We start from the raw sequence: 27,882 nt of genomic DNA on the forward strand, positions 1-27,882 counted from the left end.
CGGTCTCTTCCTCTCACAACTGCGCACATATTTATTCAAGACCTCTCATTGAGCATTTTGCTAGTGCTTCAGTGATTTATGAACCTTTATTCTGGCTTTGGTTTAAGTAGTTCCATTGAATTTCTATAAGCACATTTTGAGCTTGGAATTAATTGCCCACTTTGGCATTCTGTCTAGAAGACAATGCTTCCCCCTGCTGTCGTGAATATGAAACTACATAAAAATGCTAGTCAGGGCAAAATGGAGTATACAGGCCCGCAACCACACCATTTCTCTCCATGATCGATCCAAGTATACAAAATCATTTAATTTTATTTAACAGTATTACTATTAATTTATCTTCTGCTATTTTCCACTGTATTTGTTTGATGTTTTAGCCTCGTAATAAGCAGCGGATTTAAGATGTTAGACCTGTTATCGTTTCACTGTATTTTATTACTTTTCCTTTGTACTTCTGTCCAAGGATACTGTTTATGTATTTTATGTGTGTTTTTGTAGCATTTGGACTGTCTTTTTCTACTACTTTGAAATGCTATTTTATGTCGAATATCAGACAAATGAAGCTAATGATGTGATTTTGGCTGTCTAGGTGGGTCCACATGGGGACAGCACCTCCGCTATGGAGTCCTGCGCGCGACGTAAGTCCAGTTTCCTCATGAACTCCACTTGTTAATGTGAACTGCACTTATACTTGGGCATGTGATGCGGTAATGTGACGTGCACTTTGTGGCAGTTGCACGATGCAGTAGGTACACACCATACCATAATTTATCACATTATCTTTTCTCTCTCCTGTAGAGGGCCACCGATATGAGAAATACATTGTTGTTTTTCTGTAGTGAACAGTGTAGTTACCCTACATGCCCCTATCATACTATTATCATGATACTAACAAATATCACCATGTCTTCTTCGCTGTCTGATGTAAAGCGGCCCAGAGCGCTGACCTGCTCCAGTATGATAAATACATCATTTGTTTTGTAGTCAACACTGTAGTTAACCTTTAAGCCCTGCATCCATATACACTATCATCAGACAAACATTCACAAGAACTGTGTTGGTAGCACCATTAGTGAAGTAATTCATAAATGTATACTGTGTTAGGGAGGCTAAAAATCTCATTGTACTGAGTATAATGACAACGAAAGGCGTTCTATTTCTATTCTATTTTTTAATATCGCCATGTCTTTTTTGCTGTCAGTTGTAGAGCGGCCCAGAACGCTAGCCTGGTCCAGACGGCCGGTGACGGCCCCCTGCGGCCTATCCAGCGGTGGCTCCTGCTCCAGGGACATCTGGGACATCTTTATCAACAAGCTCGATGACAAAACTCCCCCCGTCAGGAGCCAGAAGACCAAGCGGCCCAGTACTGCCAAGCAGCACCTACACCAATACTCCAGGCAAGGCGTTGCAGGCAGCACAGTACATTTTTGCAATGTTAATTCAACTTATGCCTCCTTTCCACTGCCTGGTAGGCCTACCAGCTCAACACAGTGCGACTCGGCTGCAACTTTTCGCTTTTCGAATAGGCATGACACAGCTCAATAGTGAAGCAAAAAGTGGTGTGTCGTGTCGTGCTGTGTCGAGCTGTAGGCCTATCAGAAAACCAGCTGTGGAAAAGAGGCATTACAGTCGAAATGTAACACTCATAGTATTGGTTCTAGTTCCTTGTTGGGGTATATTTCAGGCTTTTTGGCTTTATTGTGACAGGACCGCTGAAGAGGTGGACAGGAAATGGTTGGTAGAGAGAGAGAGATGGGGTAGGGCTGGGAAATTACCCAGGATTCGAATTTAACTTGTTCCTCCGACCTAACAGTGAGGTATCTTAGCCATTTCAGCTACAGCCAAGGCCGGTCCTTATTTCTAAGGGTGTTTTCATGACTGGATATTTTCAGTCATTTGAGCGAACTCAGACCTGTGACTGCATTTTCTGTACATATAGGAACGCTCCAAAGATCCAAAAGATCAAATTTGGCAATGCGCAGCACAGTTTCAATGAACAGCATTCTTGCAATTCTTGCTTCTGGCCACCATCCTACACAGTGCGCCTTTAAAGAGGACTTTATTTGGCCACTTAAAGGGGACTAAGTGTGAAAATACCCAAAGAGTTGAATCAACACAGCAAAACGTGCTGTTCAGAGTCGTGGGTGTGGTGTGTGTAAATCATATGATCCCCAGGATGGGTGTGTGGGATTAGTGCTGCATGCGGCTCATGTTCCTAGCCGGCGCTTAACCAACAAATAAGGTGGAACAGGCCCTGGGGGATGTATTAGTTCTTACAACTTAACCTTTGTCTGTTAGATATGAATACAATGTCTCTAAATGCTGTATGTTTCACTACAGTGAAACATACAGTAAAATCTCAAATTGAATAGCCTATAGATAGGACTTGGTTCAATATTAAGATATATGATAGAAGATCTTACTAAATCCTGTGACGGTCCTGAAATCCTCTTAAAGAAAAATATTTCAAAACAATAATTGTCTCTAGGAAGACAGATCATGTACCCATGCCATGACTAATTTGAGGGACTGTTGCTAGGTTTGTATATCCACCATCCTCTAAATGAGTGGAAGGACGCTAGACCCCTTAGGCTAGATGATCTGTGCCATAAAACCCACTTGGTAGTATGACGTTATCATATCATTGTCTATCCCCACTGTACAATTATTGTTTTCTTTCAGAGGACCAATTCTCAGTCAAATTTTTTTCACACTCACAGATGTTCTCAAATGACCTGATAAAGTTACGAACATAGAAACCTTTCAAGTTGTTCGCTAAGGATCCTATATGTTTTTCCCAGTCAATTTATGTTCACTACTTTACATATCTTAGGGCTATACTAATCAATATGCAATACCCACAGCACACACATGTATTTTTAATGAGCGCATACTTATATGAAGCGGGCACATTTTGAGCAATAGCACTAATTAGCACCCATATAGGAGAAACTTTATGAATGTAAATGTGAAAAAGTAAACACTATAACCTTTTGCAGCAATGCCTATAGTCAATTTTAGTGGTCATTCAATTGAGTTCAGTTGAATTTAGAACTCATAATGTTGTTGATAAGAGCTGAATTAACATTGTGAAGCTGACGGTGAATGTAAAATGAACTCCATAACCGTTTGCTACAGTGCTCACAGCCAATTTTGCAGCATTCACTCAATACTTCAAGATTTCAATTTAGCACTCATAGTGTTGCTGCTATGTTTTGAATGATCACTGGATAATTTTACTGTAGGTGTCAATAAATGAAGTGCAGTGTCTAGTAGACTGCAGTGCAGACTGCAGTATGTCCTTCATCAGTCAATTTCGTTGTTCAAACAGTCCATTGTAACACCGCTATTGTTGTTCCTGTTGTTCCAGTGTTGAACTAACACTGCAAACATTGTGTATTGTGAATGTAAATACTCTGAGCTCTGCAACCTTTCTTGCTGCAGTGCAAAGGAATAGGAACCTCACTTGAAGAAGGTCTCAATAACTGAAACATTGCGGGCAATTCAAATGCATTCGTAATGGACAGTGAGGGGGATGTTTTTTTGTTTTGTTGTTGTCTACTGTAGTGCCATAGGAGCCATGAAGATCGTGGAGGTGGAGTCGGAGGGCCGCTTTGTGCGTCTGAGGAACGTCTCCCGGGCGGAGCAGGACGTGGGGGGTTACTACCTGCAGCAGAGCGTCAGGGGACAGCCTGTCAGCTGCTTCCTCTTCCCGCCAAGAACCTTCATCCAACCAGGAGTCTCCATCACTGTGAGGCACTCTCTCTGCACTGCACTGCACTGCACTCTCACTGCACTCTCTCTGCACTGCACTGTGTGGTGTAAAATGTCTGCCACAGTCACTGCCTGCCTTTTCCTGCCAACTGTTATGTTATGAATGATACGTCTCGAGGCCTCTGCATGATGTAATAACGCTGCAATGCTTTCAGTCTGCCTGGCCCAAAGACTGTCTGTACCAATGACACAGCTGAATGAATGAACTATTAGATTTAATTATTTCTTTTCTGCATTAGGATCAGCTAGTTTAGAAAAAGGAGCACATTTCTGCAAGAGCAGACTCTGATATATTCACATCACCATCATCACTTATACGTAGGTAGCCTACATACTTCTCAGTCAGATCCTAAAGTAAAGCATAATACTTTCTCAGGCTGTTCTTTTTATACCATGGGCAACATCAGTCACCATCTCCAAGGAATATTGGCTCACAGGAAGTATAGTAGCAACCACAACGTAATGCAAATGCTTTCTGGCGTCACTGTAGTGGGCAGAATGTTATCCATTTATGAATTGGGATGGAAAAAATGAAATGTCCCATATATATCTTGGTATGTACTTCATCACCAAAAGAGTGATTTCTTTGTGAAATTACTACACATCTTTTTGTTTTCCCCCCCCTAAAGGTTTGGGCAGAGGATTGCAGATCCAATGCATACCATCTTAGGGATTATGTGTGGACCGGGTTACCGAAGATGGGAACGACCCCTGAATACACTACTATCCTGTGTATGACGAATGGCGAAGTGAGCATAATTCTTAACAACAGTTTAGAGCATATGAAAGTTCAGCCATAAAACAATGTTGTTTAAAACACTTGAAACGTGTGAAATGTGAAACCCCATCCCCCATCATTTAATTCTATATACCATACCTGTGGGGGAAAAATACATATTTTGTATACTGTTCAGTTGCATTGATTAAATAAGCATAATAGTAAACTTGGACCTCATGTCCATTCCTAGTCACATGCTGTGACTCTGTGCTACTATGTCAGTCTGTCTGTCCATCAGTTGGAAAAAACTTTTGCTTTTGCAAGGTTTGCACTATGCCCTGCGACCTGTGAATGTTCCCCTTCACACAAATACTGGTAAAACTCCGCTGTGGTTGGTAATAGTCTCACTAGCTACGGTAACTTATTCTTTGGTATAACACACGACAATACCTTAGTTGTGCATCAATTGTTTGTACTTATATGCAAGAATATTCTAAAGAAAAAAAAAATCAATCCCCCCAAAACTCTGACTGTGGAAAACCACTAGCCACAGTGGCCAATGAGCAAAAAACACAAAGCCCCAATACTTGAAGGTTTCTGCCGGTTCGAATCCCACCCTTACCTCTCCCTGCACCTCCATCCATGACTGAAGTGGCCTTGAGCAAGGGCACCTAACCCTACACTGCTCCAGGGACTGTAACCAATAAAAATATTTAAAATATGTAAAATAACTGTAAATCGCTTTGGATAAAAACGTCAACAAAATGTATTGTAATGTAACGTGTTGGATCATGTGCCTATAGGCGGTGGCGTGGTACACCCCAGCCCAGCGCTCCTTGCTGAGGGCCTGTCAGCCCCGGCAGGCCTGGGAGGAGCCCTGGAGGGAGACGCACAGTAGCAGAGCAGCATGGAGCCTGTCCAGGGGAGACAACAAGAACGCCCTGTTATCAGACATCACTAAGCAGGAGCCTCATCCCAGACACGTGGCCCCTTCACCCACTATTCCTCTTCAGAGGTACAGTACTGTAAACCCGCTATTGAAATCATGACCTGAAAATGAAGAATTCTTTTCCAAAACATTGCAAAAGTCATTTTAATAAAACTTTCAAAAATATTTTTAAAAATGTAAAAATCTGAGTTTAAGACATCATCTGGGAAATTGGAACTGGGTTAATGTCATCTGATATTTGCATAACAAATTCAAATATTAAAACACTGATTTCCACTAGGGTGTAGTATATTAACAGAGAAAGTAAATAAAAACACTTCAATATTTTTGAAAAAGGATATATAGCATTTTGGAAAAGAGCTCGTCAAATGACCTCAATCTTAGTACAGATTTTTGTAGAGGTTAAGAAAGTGGCATAGAAGAAGGCTCATGAGGAGTACTACCATGTCGTCATTCGGGCAGTGTTGCTCACCTACCTAGAGGGGAAACTACACTCCATTTTCCATCTGCAAACAACCAGTTACGAGGGTAGAGAGCTTTAAATACCTTGGGGTACATATCAAAAATGACTTAAAGGGACACTGCAGGAAATGGTCAAAAAAGGTACTGCAACTATGCTGCTCATTGAAACTGGGGTCCCTATTACCAAATTTGATCTTTACGTGAAAGTTTACTATGTAATAAACACATATTTTCTAGTACGGTCCAAGTAGAGTAATTTTTGCAGCTAAAAATGGCTATTTTTGGAAATTCATAATGGCGGACCATGGAGAAGATCCCCCTTTTCATGTATGAATAGTGCATTTTTTCCAGTCATAATGAATACTTAGAATTTGATGCTGGTGGTAAGTATTCATGAAAAATTTAACATTAGTGAATGAGCAGCATGAATTCTGGAAATAAACAACTAAAAATCTCACACATTGTCCCTTAAACATAGACAAACAACCAGGGCCGGATTAAGATGGCCCGTAGCCCCTAGGCTACAGGTTGCTGTGGGGCCCCCTGAAAGGCAAATATCGCAACAAATTTACATAGACAGTGTCATAATTATGAGCTAGGAAGTAAACGTAACATGTCTACCAACTCTACTCAACATGACGGATGAAACTTTCAATATTGCATCTTCTGCAATTTTCCACTTTTGGCCAGTCAGGGCAGCAGCCATATCAAGGCTGTGCGTTAATCCAGCCCTGGGAACAACACACAACTCGTTATAAAGAAATCCAGGCAGAGACTATACTTTTTCACACCTTTTGTGAGAGGCGCATTAGCACACACACACCTTTCTTTTGCACATTTGTTTTGGACCGGCCATTCATTTCATTACATGTGACACGAAAGTGTCTCTATGTATATGGCAAATAAACATCCTTGTAGCCTTGTATCCTTGGACCTAGCTGAATGCGTCCAAATTTGAATAGGTTGATTTAGCGAATTGTCAGACTCTGGAACCATTAAGTAGCTACATGTTTATTTTCCTATACCTGCAATGCTCAGTTGAATCACTATTAAAATGAGAATCCCTACCTATTTCAACATGCAGTTGTTTTGGTCATGCTACCCTTGGCTTTTCTGTACCCAATGATGGGGCAGTTTTGTTCAACCCTTTCCAATATATGAGTCATTGTCATGGAGACATGGTTTAACTTTGTTCAGAAAAATATTTGAATATAGGCTACTTCAAAATATCTTCCCAAAAGTTATGCAACATTACTGGACATCTGGCAGGACAACAATGCCTTTTGGGATGGCATTAGGAGTATGTTAAGAAACAAAAACAAAACATGTCCCCATTAGAATGGCCAAAATCTTTGGATGGGATGAACAAAAAAATGCCATTTTATTAGAGTAGAGTAGAGTAGAGCAGAGTATATAGAGTACTTTGATTAAGCCCGAAGGAAATTAAGGTGTCTGTCAGTTTACATAAATAAACAAATACAAAACATACACAAATACCTTCTACACATTATTGTACATTACAGTTAAAAATATAGCACACACACACACACAGTACAGTAATCAGCCTTACAGCAGTTCACACACGCACACGCACACAGCACGCGCACACACACACACACGCACGCGCACGCGCACACACACACACACACACACACACACACACACACACACACACACACACACACACACACACACACACATACAAGTCCTGGTATGGTATCACACAAAAAATGTGCAGTAAAAACTCCTGCGTTATTGTCCTGTGTTAGGAGTCCCTCAGTTCCACCAGAAAATAAAAAATGCTAAGGTAGTAGAAAGCATCTATCCCAGGGGGTGAGGTAGGTGGGGTGTAGTAGGAGATTCTTCTGTGTTAGCTGCTGTGATGTGATGTGTGCTTGACAGGAAGTCAAGGGAGGTGAGATTGTCCCAAAGCCCTTGGACACAGAACCCCTCAACCATCACCCACCCTGACTGCTTGCGAGACTGGCTCGGGACACACGCCACTGCAAACAGCAGGGTACCCACCAGAGCACCCATCAGGACCCCCACAGCTAAAGGTGCCAACAGATGTAATGCATCAGCCTCACCCATTTAATCAAATGTCAAATCAAATAATTTTCTGTCAAATGCATCGTTGTTCACTGTTACATGCATTGTTGCCTCCTTAGCGCAGTACTATAGCTCTCTGGAATGTCATAGCAATGTTGTTACGATGTAGTTAAGCATTTTCAGCAAGTGAATAGGGTCGCCGGCGACCCCTGCTGCAGTAAGAGGCTACAAGCCCTACTGCCATCTCAAACAGTTTTCGAAACATATTGTATTGTATTATATAACAAGTTGTATTGTATTAGTTCGAATAGTTTCTGTTATTGTTGTAATGTAGTAGTTAACATATTTATCATTATTGATGTCCTCTAGAAAATGTAAGTACTGTATGAACAACAACAAGCTGGTGTTTTGAATTGGAGTGCAGGATCAGTTACCTAGAATTTCCATAAACCTCCCTTTCAAGGTAGCAATGTAGCTGTATGCTAATTATCTAATGCTGGTTTGGTCTGGGGTGCGATTCTCAAAGTGCGAAGTAGCTAGTTTGTTAGCAATGTTGCATAGTAAATACTATAAAAGTTGCTAACTCTTGTGTCTCGAACGTTAGCACACAAAGTAACTACTGCTTGGAGTAATGTGCACTCTGAAGTAGTGGTGACTTTGAAAGTGAGGTGCCTCCTATCCGTATCTGGACAGTGAAGTTGAAGTACAGCTGGAGTAGATCCATTGAGTCCAGACATCACCTCAGCCACCCCAAGTAACACACAGCGCTAGTCTACTTCAGAGCGTGACTCCACCCATTAGCTAAACTTGTAGTACATATTTGACCACAAATGTGTCAATATCTTTTAATCCTGTGGTGCAAAAGCGATGAAAATCAATCGACATGCACACAAAGTGATGATACAGCTGTGAGAGTGTTCAGAACACAAATTCACGTCATGTCATTTGTTCGTGAAAAAAAACCGTCATATCCTTGGAATCTGATGAATCCCACACTAATAATATACTTTTAGCTGTATGCCGATTGAATTGCGTCTCATTTCGATGTGTAATTTGTGAAATATTTAGATAAGAAAGTATTGGTTTCTCCCGGAAATGCGCTGGATTACGTGTCAAGTATTTACATTTTTTTGGCGCGAATTTCATTTCATAGCCTAGGGGTATTTACGCTTGCCTATCAATGGGAAGACGCGAGCCACGCGGGTTCGAAAACCAGTGTGCAGCATGTTGACAACAACTCGTGAAATCGTGTTTTGGACCCTACAGTGTAACACATTTTCCCTTGGCTGCACGTGTGTGTTGGTAATGCACAACATAAATTATCTATTTCTGCCAGATATTTCCAAAATTGTGGCACTGTAACCATGTGGATTCGAACCGGTGTGGCTTCTGTTTTCCCATTGGGATGCAAGCGTGAATACCACTAGGCTATGGATTGAAATCTGCGCGAAAATTTCTCAGGGATATGACACTTTAACAGACGATTTTCTGGGAGTAACCACAACTTTATTGTCCAAATATTTTACAAATTACACCTCGGAATGAAACGAAATCCAATCGGCATGCAGATAATACTGCATTATTGGTGCGGATGGTGTCAGATTGTAATGCCACGGCCGTGTTTTTTCACAAAGAAATTACAAGGTGTGTTGTGGAGGAAACAGCGGAGTCACGGTGTCGTGACTGTAGCAACCCAATGTAAGTAGGCTGCCGGATGTGAGTGCCCGGATATCCGCCCGAGTATTTCCATGCATTTGCATTCATTTCCACCATCAGGAATGCTTTGCGGTACCACAGCTGCCCGATGTGAGTCGCGCTGTGGCGCCTGACTAGCCTATCCCTTCTATAATATGATTGTAGCCTACCGTAACAACTCGGCCTCGGCCCCCGCCACAAATATCCACCACACCACCACCACGGGTCCTCTGGTGTTGTGACCGTTTTAGGATATTTTTTTCATATCTAATACTTGCACATTAAGAGTGACAATTCCATCATGGATGTTTAAACGATATGTCGAGTGCAGTCATGTTGAATTTCTGACTATCCCTTCTATAATATGATTGTAGCCTACCGTAACAACTCGGCCTCGGCCCCCGCCACAAATATCCACCACACCACCACCACGGGTCCTCTGGTGTTGTGACCGTTTTAGGATATTTTTTTCATATCTAATACTTGCACATTAAGAGTGACAATTCCATCATGGATGTTTAAACGATATGTCGAGTGCAGTCATGTTGAATTTAGGGTGGCCAAACCATGCCATGTCATGAAGAACGTGCATCACATTATTTAAACAGCTCACAGTTATCCTGAGTGCCCGTGTCTTTTTGGAGATCGGAGGTTTGATGAGCAAAGAGATGGGAGAGAAATGAGTTGTGCGCGCGCGCACACATCTGCTCAATATCCACCGGACACGAAGTTACTGGGTCCAATATTTCAGCGTCCCGTATGATTCTGTACAGACACTTGTGTTTACGTAGCACAACCAAATGAATAGGCTATGTCTAAATTATAGGCTGTAGTCTCCGATGTGCCTAGTTTCGCGTGTTGTTGGCATCACCAAATAATCTGCACAATATGCGGCATAATTTAGTGCTACATTTAGACTGGGTAAAGTATCGAGCATGGTCTGTCCCGTCAATAATATTAGAGTGTCCCGTAACAACTCGGTCTCGGCCCCCGCAGCAAGTATCCTCCACCACGAAGGTCCTCTGATGTTGTGACCGTTTTAGGATATTTTCATATAATACAGAAGAAAGAGCGTGCGCGCGCGCCTCTGACTGTATAGACACGGAGGGAGAATGACTCCACTATTTATATTCCGCGCCCAGTTTAATTCTGCACTGACACTTTTAAATGTAGGCTACGTGGCACAATCAAATGAGTAGGCTATGTCTAAATGTCTAGTCACCAATCTGGCTTTGTTGTTTCGGCATCACCAATAATAATGGCACAATAAGCGGCATGGTTTCCCGTGTTGATTTTGCACCACCAAATAATAACAACACAATATGCGGCATAGCTGCTGTTTTCTAACTCAGAGAGGCTATGCCCAGATATTCTTTTAACTGGTAGGATATCCTGATGTTATGTTTCACTAATGTAAGGAGTAAAACTCAGAAACTTCCCGAGTGCTAGCTACATTAAGACTGGGTAAATTTTAGGTTATAGTCTTGTGCAAAACTTTTTATTTAACATTGCGAATGGGCAGGATGATTTGCTTAGACACGTGCTTCAGAGCAGCTAACTGTGCAAGGTGACTGCTGCAGTTTTCAAATCAGTCCTCCTGGATAATAAAAACAAAATAGGCCTAATGTCGACGAGAAAGTCACGCCGTTATTTTCTGATGGATTCCCTTTGGGTGCCCGGTTGAGACAGTTTAATTTTCACACCCAAATCAATTCGGTTTTAAGTTATTTCATTTTATTTATTGTTTTATTATTTTGATGTTATTGGTCACCAGGCCTATTCTTTTGATTTGGGAGATCAAGGAACTCTCTGGTGTCACCGAAACGGCGATGTGCTGCTGTGGGCTCTTTACGCACGGCACCTATGTCCCTTCCATCTTCAGTCAGACTCAAATCGGACCGAAATCAAGTAGCCGAGGTTAAACTGTCGTAAATACACGGCCGAAATCGAGTAGCTGAGGTAAAATAGACGTAAATACTCGGGCGGATATCCGGGCACTCACATCCGGCAGCTTACTTACATTGGGTTGCTACAGTGACATCCAATCAAATGTGCTGGTGGTGGTTGTACATTATTGCTTTCTACTTCACGCACTGAATTTAGGAGGAAACAGCTGAATCATGACTCAGAAATCATGCATATCTCTTGTTGCTTCTTTGGTCACACACTGCAATGCCAAGAAAGTAAGTAGCGGTGTGGACTCAGGAAAGCAGTCACACTACTTTTGGCTTACTGTGGGAATAGTAAGGTTTCGAGAAATGCACGGATTTCGCCTTGAAGTAAGTAGATAACTACAAAGTACGTCTGTAGTTCAAAGCTAACATTGCGGGAACGCACCCCTGGTTTGTAGCAACAACTACAACTATGCCTACAACGATGGTTTTAAAGAAGATATAATATGGCAACATTTTACTTGATGCCGGCATCATACGAATGGCATAACAATGTCATGACAGTGTTGTAACGCACTCATGCTTGTCAAACATTATCTTAGTGTCATAAATCATTTATGACTATGTGACATGTTAGTCATGTTATGTTAAAGACAGTTGAAAAAGGTAGGTCTGCACACTGCCGATCAGCTCCAAAAATAAACTTTATTATTTAAAAAGCACCGTTTCGATCACGCTGGATCTTCATCAGGCATATGGGTAAGAGGAAGAAGCAGTGACTTATATCACATGACCATTCATACACCCGCCCAGGCATGTTAAAGGCAGCCCTAACAATGTCAACTTTTCCTTTTTTTTAACTAAGTCAACCATGACTGTGTCTTGACACTATTATGACACAGCCATGTCATATGTATGACGCCGGCGTCAATATATTTTCTTGTCCAGTTCCTAGAGTGGAGTTATTGATTGCTTGATTAAATAATTTATAGGCCTAGCTTCTGAATAAATTTTTGTGAGGGTTGTAACATCTGTGACGCTGACTTGTGCAGGCAGCAGAAAAGCCAAGCCGCCCCCAAACCAAGCATCTACCAAAAGACTGAGCAGAGAAGGAGTGAAGGTAAGATATGTGAGTAGGCCAGCTCTTCTGGTTTCTCCACAGTAAGTTCTGTGGTGTTAATTCAGCACCTATAGAGTAAGACCAACACCATGAGTATTCTATTCAACACTTTAAAAGTGTTGCAGTGCAAAAAATCCCTATGTCCCTTTCCACCAGTCAAGTATCAATATGGTGCATCACCATGGTGTCTGCATTTAAAAATGTGCTCATATTGTGCAAGTTCGTGCAACTTATAACTTTGCAATGGAGTGTTGGTCCATGCAGTTTGCTTTCCCTCCTTTTTCTCTTTCTCTTTGCTTTCTCTTCTACTGTGTGGTATACTATTGTCATAATATTTCACACACTTAGTGCATTGTGTTGTGATGCTGATGCATTATCTAACCTCAGTTTCAAACATATCAAAATGTATGAATGGAATTCGAACTCACTGACAGATTGAAAAAAGTTACTGGTTGAGGTAAAGTTGAGGATGAGGACGCTTGATTTACAGAATGTTGACATTTGATGGTGTTGATATATGACTTGTTTTATCGCTGACACTATTCTCTCGCCTTAGGTATGCAGAGAGGTATGGTTGGACCCCCTAACAAGGCCACACAGTATCCGAGGAGCAGCCTTACACATTTAAGCCATGCACATGGCCATTTTGTGAAATTATTTAGCAGCTATTTCACAAAAATAGCAATGAATAAAAAATATTGTAATCATCAGTAAAGGATTTCACATATATGACATGTCTAGTGCCATGTTTTTTTAATGTACTGTATGTTGGCAGGCTATTTAGAGAGAGAGAGAGAGAGAGAGAGAGAGAGAGAGAGAGAGAGAGAGAGAGAGAGAGAGTATTGTGATGTCCTATTTTGTTTGATTTATTTTGGTTCTGTTGTTCAGTAGCGTAATGTGTAACAAGTCAAGTGTTATCAAGGCATCAATCCAACTCTGCATACAGTAGGCTACCTATGCAAATATGCAGGTCTATACCCTATTAGACGATGCACTTTGCATTTTCTCTCCAAATGTTATAGAGAAAGATTGCATTCACCACCAACAAAGTTGAGTCACTTTTTAATTTTATTTTGGCTCTTTAAAATGCCTGGACTCTGGTGTCTCTGATAGATGTTCATGTATTGTTAAATTACATGATTATTATATGATAATTATTTATTACATCATATTTAATAAAATACAATGCTTATTATAGGCCTAAAGCAAGACAATAATCAACCACATTGTTTTCACTATAACTGCATAATCTTTCCCTCTGAGAAAGTTAGACATGGTTGCATGAAGTGAGGTGGCATACTTGTAGTAGGCTAGGCCTAAACCAAGAATTCACAATCATCTCCAACTTCAGAGGCAGAGCCCTTTGACATAACAACAATTCAAATGCCGACCTCTATATCCTAATTTTATGCATTCTTGTGAAACTCTCCACTAAACCACTGACTGACTGTTCGCCTTCCTGAATCCGAACAATTTTTGAACACACCCTTTGTTTTCTGCATAACAAGTTAACTGACAGGGCGTTAACGAATCAGAGTAGAGGGCTGCCCTGACGTAGTATGTGAACTGCGCCGTGTGTATTAATAGATCCTATATAAACGCCGTGGACAGAGGCGGAATTCCTCAATCGTTTCCCTGCGTCTGTACGGCCGGTAATTCACTATTGTGTCCTGCGCGTGCAGTTATTTTCCACGCGCCCTTGTTTTTCGGTTATATCCACAGGTCTGTGTTAAAATTCAGCAGCACAGGAAAACACTATTGAGAAACCACCAAAGCTCAAAAGATTTAAATAAAGCTTAAGTGAACCATTTACCTTAGTAGTAGTATCATTGACCTGGGCTATGATAAACAAATGCGCTGCACATAAGGTGGGTTGCGCATGGTCACCACACAGTCTGGGTGAGAGAGCCTAGCTACAAGCATAACTCCAGTGTCCCCCAACATTTCTTCTATTTTGGCTAGCATCCCCTTTTTCTATTCCGTTTCAACTGTGACAGTCGGAGTGTCATCTTCTCGATCTGGGTAATCCCTATAACATTTTCAGTTCTTATGTGGAAACATTTGGGGAACCACCGAACCGACCGGCTTCCTTTTCTACGCTGCCTGGGTAAGTGGTCTTTCAAAAGCTTTCCGATTATCAGTATCCGCCCGTTTTTTACTGACGGCCAACAAACCAGTTGTAACAATGTTACACTTTTATGTCGCTGCTTTTCTGTAGAGTCGCCAAAACGTCTCTGTAATTCAAGCGACAATGGACATTTTAACTGAAATCATTTTGGATTAGGATATCCAGGAGAATTTGGATTAACAGGTTTTCATAGCCTACCTTTTAAATTGGGTGAAGTCCAAAGGTAAGACTTTTCCAAGTCTAATTGGGGTAACATTAATTTTAATAATAGCCTTGTGGTGCAGCATTTTGGATATTAATGTTGTTGATAGTTCTACTGTTTTATTTGCTGACGAATGGTAGCCTATCTTTTACACACCCAGTTTAAGATGTCGAGCCATCGTAAAATGTAGATGTGCATTAGCCTAGAATAAAAAGTAGAACTTATCAATGTGGAAGTTGTCTACGTAGGCCTACCTATGTGGAATAATAGCCCACTTTCAAATGAAATTTAGCTTTTTAATCAATGTAGAGGTGCACCCACCGAATTTCAAGAGCAAGAGTAAAAACACATTTTTATACTTATGTGCAATTCATATTAAACAAATATTGGTCTGGGGTTAGGCTATGACATTCCCCTTGTAGCCTCCTGGACATTACTACACACCTAAAATGACTGAGTCTGCAGTGCATTTGTAGGGCCTATCTAGGCCTCCAATGACAATGTCATTTTACATTGCAGATTTAGCCTGAACTGGGTGATCGTCTGCAAGTCATATAGGGTCTTTTTGGTTTTGATTTAAGATTTAGTTTTGTATTAAAGATTAGTTTTCATCAAAAAAAATAAAAATCCGGGACCGGGCAAAGGCTAGTGTGTTATTTGGATCTGTCAGATTAAGCTGGCACAGATCATGCTATTTATAACTTTATAGGGAAAGGCAGAGAACAGGACAGGGGTGGCTGTGGAATATGTAGGTTACTGACATAAAAAGCAGACTAAAATCATCCATTGCTCCACAAATTGGGTGAGAGCGCATTTTTCAAACATTAGGAAGAATGAGGGGAGTTGGAGAAGACCTAGTGCAGAAAACACTGCAGGCACTGATCGTTTAAACGAGCCTACACAATTACTAAGGAGTTTTTTTTGTAGTGTGGGTTATATTTATTTTACTGTCCCTTTTCCTTTACTGTAATTAGTTACTGTGTAGCAAAGTATGTAAGAGCATATAACATTACATACTTGCTCTATTACACTTGCACTATGGTACAGTGTACATACATACATAATACAACATCTTGATATATGTAGTTACACCAAAAAAGACACAGTAAAATAAAGTGTCATCGGCTTTTGAGAGCGAAAGCCCTTTCTTCTGTTTGGCAAAATAGCCTACTGGCACACTTAGTGGGGCCTAAAATGTATTGATTGGTGTGTTGATTAATCCATCTGATGTACAGTAGGCCATAGCTGAATTTGGAAATGATCTGTCTCGTTGTCCCTTGTACACATTAGATTTGGGTCATCGACTGCTATTGTTGTTGTTGTTGTTGTTGCTGCTGCATTACTGAAGTGTGTCACTGTTTGTGTGAAGTGTAGTAATATATGTCAACAATGCCATTTAAAGAAAGATGTTTAAAGTGATACTGTCCCATTTTTGGAAATAAATTTACACATTCCCTTGAGTTAAATAATAGGGTTGTACCGTTCTCCTGTACTTTCAACCGTTTTCTAGTTATGACGGTGCAAATTTTACCTCCAAGCTAACAGTTAACATGGAGTCCTATGAGACCAGATAGCCGCGAGCTGGTCTCATAGGACTCGATGTTATCTGCTAGCATGGAGGTAAAATTTGCACTGCCATACCCCGAGAACAGTTGAAAGTACAGGAGAACGGTAGAACCCTATTACTCAAGGGGAGGTGTAAAATAAGCTTATTTCCAAACATGGGACAGTATCACTTTAAGTGCACAAAGGGTTGGGAAAGTCAGAATCATTCGGGACCATCAGTGTCAGGGGTCCTTTGAGAACAGATTTTTAAATCTTCATTTTGCGGTTTCTTTTTACGTTCACTGCGTGTGCAATGTGCATATGTGTATGTGTTGTCATGTACCGTACAGACCTTATTGGAGTCCCATGGTAACAGTGTAAATACATAATGTTACACGCTACATACTTTGTTAAACTAATGGGTAACACTTTATTTTACAGTGCCTTTTTGTGTAACTGCCATCAGCATGTAATTCTGTGTGTGTACACTGTACATAGGCCTACCTAATCATAATCTTAACCTTATGGCACAGCGCAAGTACATATTGTTACATGGTGTAACACACATGGTTACACTGTACTGTACCTGCTACACCTATTGAATGTAACAGGCTCAGTGAAATAAAGTGTAACCAAATAAAGTGACAGTGAAGTAAAGTGTAACCACGAGTTATTAACTCCTTTGTGCAGAGCCTGTACTGTGTAACCTTACTGTCACCAAAATTGTAATGGCCATGTCTTAATCTGTTACTTAGGCCCTCTATGTCGCAGCAATGTTGTTATGACTGAGTGAGTGAGTTTTTTCAGCAATGAGTTAACAAGCCCATCGGTGCAAAGAGGCTACTGTCAAGTTGTTACTTTACTTCGTTTCACGGAGCACACAACCTTTACCAACTGAACTGGTGCGCATCGGGTGCATGTGAGCATGAGATGTAGTATCTCCTCTCAAATGCTCAGTGTTCAAGTAAAAACTGCCTCATGCTGCCTTTCCACGATGAATGAATCATCACAGCCTGTGAGGTCAGAAGTTGCACCATAGTGTACATACGTATCTGCCTCGACAAGTTGTCTTATGATGACACTCCCACTATCTTGTGAAGAGGGGAAAAAACTAGGCCTTTTCCAGGCTGAACGTGCTGAGTAAAGGCATAGTCAGTGCTTTAGGTTTGACGTCTGTGATGATGATGTTGAAAGAACGGGTCTTTTGCCCTCATGTACACATGTGTCTCAATGGAGGAAAGGGAAGTTACATGTGATGATCGCCAGTGTTTTGATTCGCTTGCTTGCTTGGAAACAGAGCTGCGTTGTAAGATCATCGGGAATGGGGTAGTTGAAGGACTTACTGTCACATTTCTGTTTCACTTCTTTATCAAGCTGCTTGAATGAGGTTGTGCGGTCACCTCTTGAGTAGAGATTTCAGGAGATAGCAGATTACCAGTATCACTGCAGTTCAGACTTTGATCAATATCAGAGAAAATCAACCATGATGGATTTGCAAGCTAGTTTCAATAAGACGGGTTGCTTCATCAGGAGCAACGCTTTCCGGTTGAAAGGAAACAGAATGGAATGTACCCAAATGAGATCTCCAGAATATCTCATTGAAAAGTGCAGCTGAGCTTTCACAAGACTCATTTAAAAGGGACACACCCAAGTTTTTTTCCCTGTCATGTTTGAATCAGAATATGTTTTGACAGAAATGAGTCATGCATATAGTGTATGTTGCACACACAAAAACATACACATAAATATGTTAGTGTGTACATTCAACATTCTTCACACATGGTATAGTGACCATTCATCAGCTGGTTGACTTGAGAGTCAATGTTGCATGATTATTTACTTTCAAAGAAGTTGAAGATCTATGTAAGAGATAGGTACAGTAGGCAGCACGCAACCTTGTGCAGCCAACGCCTTTTTTTGTGTGTGAGCACAATCCAAACAGTTGGACCGTGTAGAAGATGTTTAATGATCTGTCAACATTAACATGGTGTTGAGATCTTCTCCGGTATGGGTTGTAACCAGATTTGTAAAAACCCAGGTGCAGAAAGTAGTCACTCTGCCATATTTTTGCTCCAACTAATTTAATGAACCAGCTGATTTAAAGACCACATTGCTTAAGTCAGGTTGATTAACTAATTACTGAAATCATCTGAGTTGAGAGCACAGGCATGAGGAAAACCTATGTAGGACTTTAACATCAGTTCAGTTTTTGCCACCTTTGCTTGTAGCCCCGTAATGCACATTGTTCCACCAGTGTAACACTATAATAGTTATTGAAAGCTACCATACATACTACTGTACTATGACACAACACAGGGCCTTTAGCAATACACTACTACTTGGTCATTGCCATTCTAGTTTCAGAACATTTATAACACCGTGTCTTAACAAGTTTTTATGCTTCTGTCCTGCAGGTGAAGAATGACAGAGTACAAGCTGGTGGTGGTGGGGGCAGGAGGTGTCGGGAAGAGCGCTCTGACAATACAACTCATCCAGAACCACTTTGTCGACGAGTATGACCCCACGATCGAGGTGAGTGAACCACTGGAGGATTGATGATTGCTGAATGAATTGATGTTATGGAATGCACAAATGTCTGGCAAGTGATTGTAAACCTGTCCTGATATAGCAGTGGTTCTTAACCTTTCTTGAAGGAAAGCTCCCCATACCACCTCATCATAATCTTCTCAACGTTCACCTACACAACAGCATGATGTTGAAGATTATGACAACAGCACAGTTTAAGATGTAGGCTATTATTGATTATGAGATTTATGTAAGAGCTTCCATTCACTTTGAATAGGCTTTCCCAACACTCCCCATGTGTGAGTTAGTGCCCCCCTTCTCAGCTATCTTGCTCTCAACGACCCCAAGGCCCCCATTGAGAAACTCTATAATATTGTCTACTACTAATGTGTTTAGGGAAAAGTGTTAAACTGAGCCAGAATAAATGTTGTAAGTGAGATTGTTCACACTAAATGTCCCTCACATCCACTGACTTCTTACATGTTGATGTTGGGCTTAGCCTCACTTGACTGTATTCCACATTTGACTGCAGTGCCTTTTTGGCCCCAATTCTTCATAGAGCACCTTTAACCCCTTTGCACAGAGCCTCCGTTATAACCTTATTGTCACCAAAATCGTAATTACCAAGCCTTTATTGGTGGCTTAAGACTGCCCTCCCTGTCATAGCAATATTGTCATGATAAAGTTGTGTGTTTTCTGCAAAGAATGAATAGGCCCATTGACGGGCCCATCTGAAGTACAGTGAGAGGCTACTTCTAAAACTTCTTTGCAATAGTCGGCTTCGTAGTAAGTAAGAAAGTTATATATCACATTGGTTACAGTTTCTGTCAATATGAGGTTGGATGTCTTGCACAGGGTTATTCCATCCATGGATGAAGGATAGGGACACACACTCCTGCTGGTTAGGCTGGGATTTGAACCAGCAACCCCCTAAACCAGGGCTGGGGAACCTATGGCCCGCAGGCCGTCTTATCTGGCCCCCGAAATAATGTTAATGTTATGCAGCTTCACATGGAATATGACATGATTTGTAAAGCAATCTTAGAAATTACATTGGCAATACAACAAAGTTATATTTTAAACACCTCTTAGCCTGATGACTCGTATATGTTGTTTGACCTTTGGTACCTGGAGACACATACGCTGCATTCAGGCTCTTGAGATTTTAGCTTTTTAAATAAAAATGTGGGTATGTTACAACTGAATGAACACATTCTAATGCAAGATGAGGGTCTTGGGGTTTAAATGCAATCATGTTTCATGTTTTTATGTGCATCAGAGGCTAAGATATTTAGGTTTTTATAAGCTGAGGGCACCTTTCCCAACAAAGGCTTAGGCACTCAGCAGGTGTTTTTTGTAGGTGCTTTAGGCATCAATGGGTTAAGGGACATAATGAAGGGGATCTGTTGTAAATGTGACCACCTTCAAAATAGGCCTAAAGTTCAGGGGCAATCCTGGTTTGTGTTCATAGTACGGCCCTTGGAGGACTTTATACAATTTGAAGTGGCCCCTCGAATAAAGAGGGCTCCCCACCCCAGTACCTAAACCAAAAACACCTCCCCAACCGGTAGGCCACCACTGCTGGTTACTCATCTATTGCCTCTGGTCACCTCCACTCCACAGGACTCCTATAGGAAGCAGGTGGTGATCGATGGGGAGACATGTCTGCTGGACATCTTGGACACGGCGGGCCAGGAGGAGTACAGCGCCATGAGGGACCAGTACATGAGGACCGGGGAGGGCTTCCTCTGCGTCTTCGCCATCAACAACAGCAAGTCCTTTGAGGACATCCACCACTACAGGTACTGGTGGCTTTTGTAGTCCTGAGAGATACATAGATGACTTTCAGGACATATTCCATTACATGCTAGTGTGGTGCTTGTAGATGAAGTGCATGTTACAGGGCCTCCAGGCTAAGGGGTTTGTGATGGCGTTGTGCCGAACAAAGGCAAAGTAACTACAAATTCTGTCAAAATTGAGTTTAGAATAAAAATGGTCGTCGTAATACCTCCTTTATCTTTTGACAAAGCCTCACGTTCCACATGTGTCCCGTTTTAGAGATGTTGCTGTGTCAAATTTGCAGTAACTGCCATATACAGCCTAATACCAATACTTTGAAGGCCTTTTCCTCAGTTTCAGTGTTGGCGTAGTTCCAGCACTTTGCTGTGGTGATGAAGTTTTATTCACTACTGAAATGGACAGAATTATAAAAAGAAAAACAGAAAAGGGTAAAGTAAATGAGTCCGTTTTGACAGTTGTGGTAAAAAAAACATGCAACATACAAAACAGACAAGAGTTAAATTAAAACTCTACACAGTGACTGGTAATCTGTATTGAGACACCACAGCCGATCACCGCATATTCTAATGTCCTTTCTTTTCCTTCCACTGTATTCAAAATAGGGGATTTCAGTAAATATGTCATCTGAATGGCTAAGGGACAAGAGTTGTGTGATTATTGTTATTACGTAAACGGATCCCTGGGTAGACATGTTGACCTTATGAGACTGACACTGGTATCATTAGAAGCGTAGTTTTCTTTCTGTCTTATTTAACTGTTTTCAAAATATCTCCATTGTTAGAGCCAGTTAGCTGCTAATGTATTCATGCCGTGCATTCTGGATGAAAAGTGAGATCATACGATTGTTAATGTTGGTGTCTATGGGCAGCAACTGCTGCTACCAAGATGAATCTTACAAGGCCACCATGTCTTACTAGACATCCTTGTAAATGAAAATGAAATTTTTAACATGGTAGGCCAAGATAAGTCATAGCTTGTGTTACCGAGAGAACAAAGTGGGATCAACTGCGGTCTCCTAAATAGGCGTGACTTTCCCATTACTCTCCATTCATTCTTCTGGTCTACTGAAGGGCCATGGCAGCCACAGGATTGCTGTTTTATAGATCAATGAAGAAACTCCCTATGAAATGTCTCTACCTTATCAATCTTCTCTGGTATAAGTATGAAAAAGAAGTTCATGAGGTGTTGTTTTGTGTGGGGCAGCCGTAGCCTAGTGCTTAAGGAGATGGGTTTTAGATCAGAGTGTTGCAGGTTCGAATCCCACCCAATCCTTCCAATCCCTATCTCACTCTGTGGCTGAGGTGACCTTGACCAAGGCACCTTACCACACACTCCTCCAGAGACTGTTAAGTCACTTTGGATAAAAGCATCAGCTAAGTGTAATATAATGTAATGTAATTTTCTGTGTCTCCAGGGAACAGATCAAGCGGGTAAAGGACTCTGAGGACGTGCCTATGGTCCTGGTGGGCAACAAGTGTGATCTGCCATCACGGACAGTCGACTCCAAACAGGCGCTGGACCTGGCCTGGAGCTACCGCATCCCCTTTATAGAAACCTCGGCCAAGACCAGACAGGTAGGCACCGAGCAACATGAGCAGATGAAAACTTCACTTCCTCAAATGAAAATCTTACTTGCAATTTTGGCATATTGTGAGTAAGGATGACATTTTTGATACTGCGACATTAAATCTGGTCAGATTATGCTATAGCCATATAGCCCTGGTGGGCCCATTTACTTTTTGCTGAAAAGACTCATAACATAACAACATTGCTGAAAGTCGTAGCCTTTCCACCAGTGGTTGTAATAGTCATCGAAAAACCTTCTATACCATAGTACTACACCACTATGACAGTGCAGAGGACCTTTGATAATACATTACAACTTGGTAATTGACATTATGGTAACAACTAATTTATAATAGGGGCCATGTCTTACAGATTTGGACATTACAATCTTGGTGACTGTAGGGTCATAACAGGCTCTGCACAAAGGGGTTAAGGAGAAAATAAATCTTCATTTGAGAATAAAACTCAAGACAGAAGCAGTATTTATTTAAGAAACTAATGTCAAACCTCGTAACATTTCATTGCCTTGACCTGGTTGTGGTGTTTCCTTTCTATGGCCAGGGTGTCGACGATGCCTTCTATACGCTGGTGCGAGAAATCCGGAAGCACAAGGAGAAGATGAGCAAAGAGGGCAAGAAGAAAAAGAAGTCGAAGAACAAGTGCATCATCATGTGAAGAAATGACGACGACATATTTAACTTCAAAAGAGAACCACAATACCATGCACAAACACTCTGCAACATGCCTTCTGCAGCGCTGACAGACGACAACAAACGGATGCAATTGTTTATTCTTGCTTAAAAATGCCATACTTGATTTTTTAAATAAGTGTGGTATTACTGAGCATCACCAAAACAAACTCAACCATTGAACACGAAGCACTCTGGCAAACTGCTGCATCATTTCGACTGTTGTTGTTGCTGTGCTACCTGTTGGGAGGTAGAATTCAGTTTGCTGAAGTAGTCTTCAGAAGAGGCACGCTCCAGAAATATGACAAAACACATCCTTGGGCGAGCACAAGAACTGAAGTGACGCCCTCAGGCTTTTTTCAGATGTGTGTCTCCACTGTGCTTCTTGTGTGGAATGGCGTCTTTTTCCCCCCTCTCAGCAGCATCCATGTCTTCACGAGGAGGGTTTTCATTGTCAATGTCTTCTCAAACACTATCTCTCCTCGCTGGAGGTAAGGAATATGCTATACTAGGCTATTTAACATTGACTGATATGCAATTACTGTGCTCTACTACCAAGAACATTACGGAGGGCTGCTGGAATTGGACAATGTGTGGAATTCCTGCACCATTCTGTGGTCATGACACATTAAACCACTGGACAGTGAATTTGAAAGGACTGCGCCAGCATGCGGTTGTGTGTTGTCCAGTAATTTACGGTCGTTTTGTTTTGGTTGACAACATAGCGACATGCTAAGATCCCTTTACGTCGAGGACTTAAACAACACTGAGACTTTCACAATGACAATATTTTGGTTCTTTTGCAACACTTCTGTTGCTCACCTGCCATGAGCAAAAAAACACAGAGACTTGCTGAGTTCTTTTCATTTTTTGCTATTTGATTTGGGTAACCATGCACAAGCCTTTAGATGTCACAGAGGATATTTTCTCTGGGCCATGCCTAACTAACAATTTTGTATAAAAAAAATGTCGCCACTAAAAGGCCATGCTATAGGTTACATTACATGCAAAATGACACGTCAATGACAATGACATGCCAGCCAAATGGTATATGAAATGTTAGTATCACATCCTACAATGATAACCAATGACAACCTTCCTGAGTTTTTTGAGTTGTTTACAATTTGAGTGTAACCCTGATTTTTTTGCCCTCTCCAAAGTAAGAGTGTTGTCAAACCCAGCAGCACATTACTGTATGAAACTACTAATGTACATAATTCTCTTAAGTGTGGTTTACAGGTTGCCATATTTTTTAATCCTTTCCTGAAAATGTTTTCTTCTGAAAATCAAAACAAAGCAAAACAAAACACTTGTACTTGTGCTGTCTTAGTCACCCACAGTTAAAAGTGTGAATGTTCAGGGACTGGAGAACCTGAGTGTTTTTTGTTCTGTCTTTTAACCCGTCATCTCTTTTAGGCTGTCCTCGCGTGTTGTGATAGAAACATTGCCATTTCTGTATTGTTTGTAACACTCCTATCTAGTAATAAAACTTCATCGGTCGGTTATTTAAATGAGTTACATATGTGAACATTTTGTGAGTTTTGTGAGTTTGACATGCAGTGATGCCTTTTGCCCTAGAAATGACCTTAACCAACGACAAAGGCTTAGGATTATTACTAAAGACCTTTTAAGCCATTGTAACTTTAAAAAAAGTTACAAAATAATTTCAGTTTGTCGCCCACTTTTAACATGGTGGAAAACAGTTCTGAACAAGTAGTTATGGGCACAACCAGCTGCATCTGCTTAAACCACATCACTGCCTTGAACACGGCCTCTTTCCAGGGCCGTTGGAGCTGCTCAAACTTGATTGCTTCCCAACAAAGTGGGTGGAGTTCCCGATTTTTCCGGAGCTCAGACACGATCTTTGTATTGCTCCTGACCTGATTAGAAGCAACGCTGAAGATGTTGTGTCACTAGAGGGTGCGGCCTGGCTAGTGTGACACAGACACCATTAGGATTTGATGTGCCCAACAGCAGACAGTAGCATCCTCCACCTCCCCCATCTCTTAATCAGCTTCTTCCCTTGTGGTCTGCAGATATTCACCATTTTGACTGTTAAGTGGGTGGGGTTCAGGTTACAGTAACAGTTACTCTTAAAAAGGGAAGTCAGCAAGAGCAAAGGACTTGCACAAGATGACCACATAACTCATTAGTTAACTGAAATGACGTAAACATGATCCTTGTTTTTTTGTTTTGTTTAGATTTTAATAGATTTTAATAGATTTTAATATATTACCCTGCTAGTGGATTCTATGTCCAAACTTGGTAATGATTACTTCCATAACTTAGGCCTATGAATCCTAACATGCTTAACATGTATAACATAGTGATAGTGCAGAGTTAGGATAAGCCTAACGGTAACATCAAATTTCATATTGATTTCTATTGATGCAAAAAATGGGACGAATTGATAGGATTAGACCAAACTACCTCATAAACTCTTGCAGGCCAATACCAGTCTGCGTTGTCATGGCATGCCCTTACTTGCCGCTAGTGCTGGTGTGGCTACGCTATGGGGATGGGTCTGCTTCAAGCACATATTTCCTTTTATTTGCACTGTCCACATGAATGAGCATTGTTTGGTGTCATTTATCCATGAGGCATTTACAGTGAAGCAATAATAACTCGACAAGTTCTATCCTCCAGTTCATAGCAAAACAACTCCAAGCTATAGATAACAGATCAACACAGAGGGAGGCAGTAGAGCATTGGCCACTGATAACTTAAATAAAGGATAAAGGACTAGATGTCTAATATGGACTACCACTGCCACAGCGACCTGTAAGTAATAAGCCCCAAAATCTACACAGAAAATAACTGTTTAGTCCACAGCTTACACACTTTCTTTTTCTGTCAAAAGTGGACGGTAAAATATTACATGTTTGGCAAGAACATGACAAATTGGTAAAAGCTGATATGTCTGAAACTAGAAGATGTTTTCAAAAATGTAAATGACAGCTGCCTTGCACTTTAGAACACCCATGGACTTACAGTAGCATGCTGCAGTACCCTGTGATGGTATCTGATTCCACCAGGAGGTGTCAGTAGAGAGCTGAGCTTGGGGGCACCAGGAGCAAGGGAGGTTTGTTCACTGCGTTTGCTGACCAGTATCAATGAGAGTGATTTAGTCCTGTCTGTTTATATACCCTAGATAATTTAGCCCAGTCTGTGATAAAATAACACAAGTTGTGAAACATTCAGAGAGTCATGGAAATTGCTATATCTGTGTAAAGGACAGGGTTGTAACAAGGAATCTGGGGTCGAAGAACTGTAGTACCTGACAAGTATGGCAATACTAGTTATGCTATTTACCTTGAACATTAATATTGATTATTTAACATTAAGCAAAAATATGAGCAGTTTCATTGAAGGGCCCCTTTCAGATGTTGGTTCCTTAGAATCAGCTTAAAGAAGGGGTGTCAAACATAAGGCCCGGGCGGGCACTGGATGTGGCCCGCCAGATGGTTAAATCCAGCCCCAGACTTGTAGAGAATCTGGCCAATTACAAAATTTGTTGCAGTTGTCTTAGATTCCAGGTTTTTAATAGTTGAGAACAAATGTCTTTTTTTTGGTCACCATTTACAGTCAGTTCTTCTGATGTCCTGCTGTCATCCACCTGGACATGATGTGATTCCAATATGAAGCAGAAATTTGAGCTATTGCTATTACGTTGCTGTACGGCCCCAATCAAATAGGCTGCAAGTGGCCCCTGAACTGAAATGGTTTGACACACCTGCCGTACAGGAACAGCACATTTTGGGATATGTTCATTTTACACCTCCCATTCAATAAAAAAGTTGAAGCTCTTCCAGCCATTCTCTCATTCTGGTCATATTACTTCAGCATAGGCGTGCACAGATAGGGACAAGGTGATGCTAAAGCACCTGCCCCTTTGCTCTATTGGACACAAAAGCCCCCCTTTGAAAGGTCTTTGTTGAAAGTTTTTTGTCACAATTTACTGAAGTCCATGTTGATATGATAATCTACAAATGGTTCACGATCAAAAGCATGTGACAATAAGGCCCCGATATAGCTTCTAGGCAGCCTGAAGTTCCACATGCCCCCAACCGTCCCCTAACCTGCCCCCCCAAATGCACACCACTGCTTCTTAGCATGTATTACTGAACCAAAATGGACCAGTTGGTATGATTCAGTTATAGGCCTACCATCTGGTTCAATGGTACATGTTAAACGTATTATAATCAGTCTCAGAATGGCTGGAAGAACAGGAGAAAGGTAAAACTAAGCACATTTAATAAATGAATTACTGTTCCTGTAGCCTCTTTGTGCAGATGGGCCCGCTGGTGGGCCCGTTCACTCATTGCTGAAAGCACTACATCACAACCACAATGTTATTACATTACAGACAGTTTTGAGTTGGTACGAATTAACGAATTAACACTTTGTCATTACAAAAAGTTCTGTAACATAGGCTCTGTGCAAAGGGGTTAACTAACTCCCATGCCGACTCTCGTGGTTGGAGGCTTGGAGTGATGCCTTGAGTGTAATCACTAGGGCAGGGACGATCTGATTTCACTGAGCGATTACTGTCCCTGGATCAGTGACCATTTGTTTGTCTAGGATGCAGTGACAGTACATGTGTCTACAGTATGTGTTTTGTGTCCCCTCCAAATAAATCGCCTGAGATTTTTTTGACATGCCATTCTGAAAATGTGATTGTCCCCCTACAGCCTATAAAGATACTTGAAAGTAGCCGAGGATTTTTTTTTATGTTTCTTTTCAACTAGGTCACTGATCCTTCCAGAT

The 27,882-nt window shown here is 41.2% G+C and overlaps 2 protein-coding genes across 4 annotated transcripts; both read left to right on the top strand.

The window, feature by feature from the left end:
* The first annotated feature begins 564 nt into the window (after nt 1-564).
* LOC134464407 (lamin tail domain-containing protein 1-like) lies at nt 565-13,388 on the top strand. 2 transcript variants are annotated; one of them, XM_063217857.1, is made up of 8 exons: nt 565-638; nt 1,202-1,397; nt 3,568-3,751; nt 4,404-4,523; nt 5,296-5,507; nt 7,806-7,960; nt 12,592-12,668; nt 13,216-13,388. In XM_063217857.1, the coding sequence occupies exons 1-8, from the start codon at nt 620-622 to the stop codon at nt 13,285-13,287; spliced, it is 1,035 nt and encodes a 344-aa protein (XP_063073927.1). In that variant the 5' UTR covers nt 565-619; the 3' UTR covers nt 13,288-13,388. The 2 variants fall into 2 exon arrangements, with proteins under 2 accessions (XP_063073927.1, XP_063073928.1); XM_063217858.1 differs by having other exon boundaries at nt 12,592-12,659.
* Nucleotides 13,389-14,298: 910 nt separating this feature from the next.
* LOC134463677 (GTPase KRas-like) lies at nt 14,299-24,620 on the top strand. Of its 2 annotated transcripts, none has more exons than XM_063216879.1 (5): nt 14,299-15,010; nt 18,949-19,066; nt 20,684-20,862; nt 22,275-22,434; nt 22,988-24,620. In XM_063216879.1, the coding sequence occupies exons 2-5, from the start codon at nt 18,956-18,958 to the stop codon at nt 23,099-23,101; spliced, it is 564 nt and encodes a 187-aa protein (XP_063072949.1). In that variant the 5' UTR covers nt 14,299-15,010; nt 18,949-18,955; the 3' UTR covers nt 23,102-24,620. The 2 variants fall into 2 exon arrangements, with proteins under 2 accessions (XP_063072949.1, XP_063072948.1); XM_063216878.1 differs by having other exon boundaries at nt 14,299-14,766.
* The last annotated feature ends 3,262 nt before the right edge of the window (nt 24,621-27,882 follow it).

Source organism: Engraulis encrasicolus, chromosome 15 (assembly GCF_034702125.1).
Source record: "Engraulis encrasicolus isolate BLACKSEA-1 chromosome 15, IST_EnEncr_1.0, whole genome shotgun sequence".
Classification (NCBI taxonomy): Eukaryota; Metazoa; Chordata; class Actinopteri; order Clupeiformes; family Engraulidae; genus Engraulis; species Engraulis encrasicolus.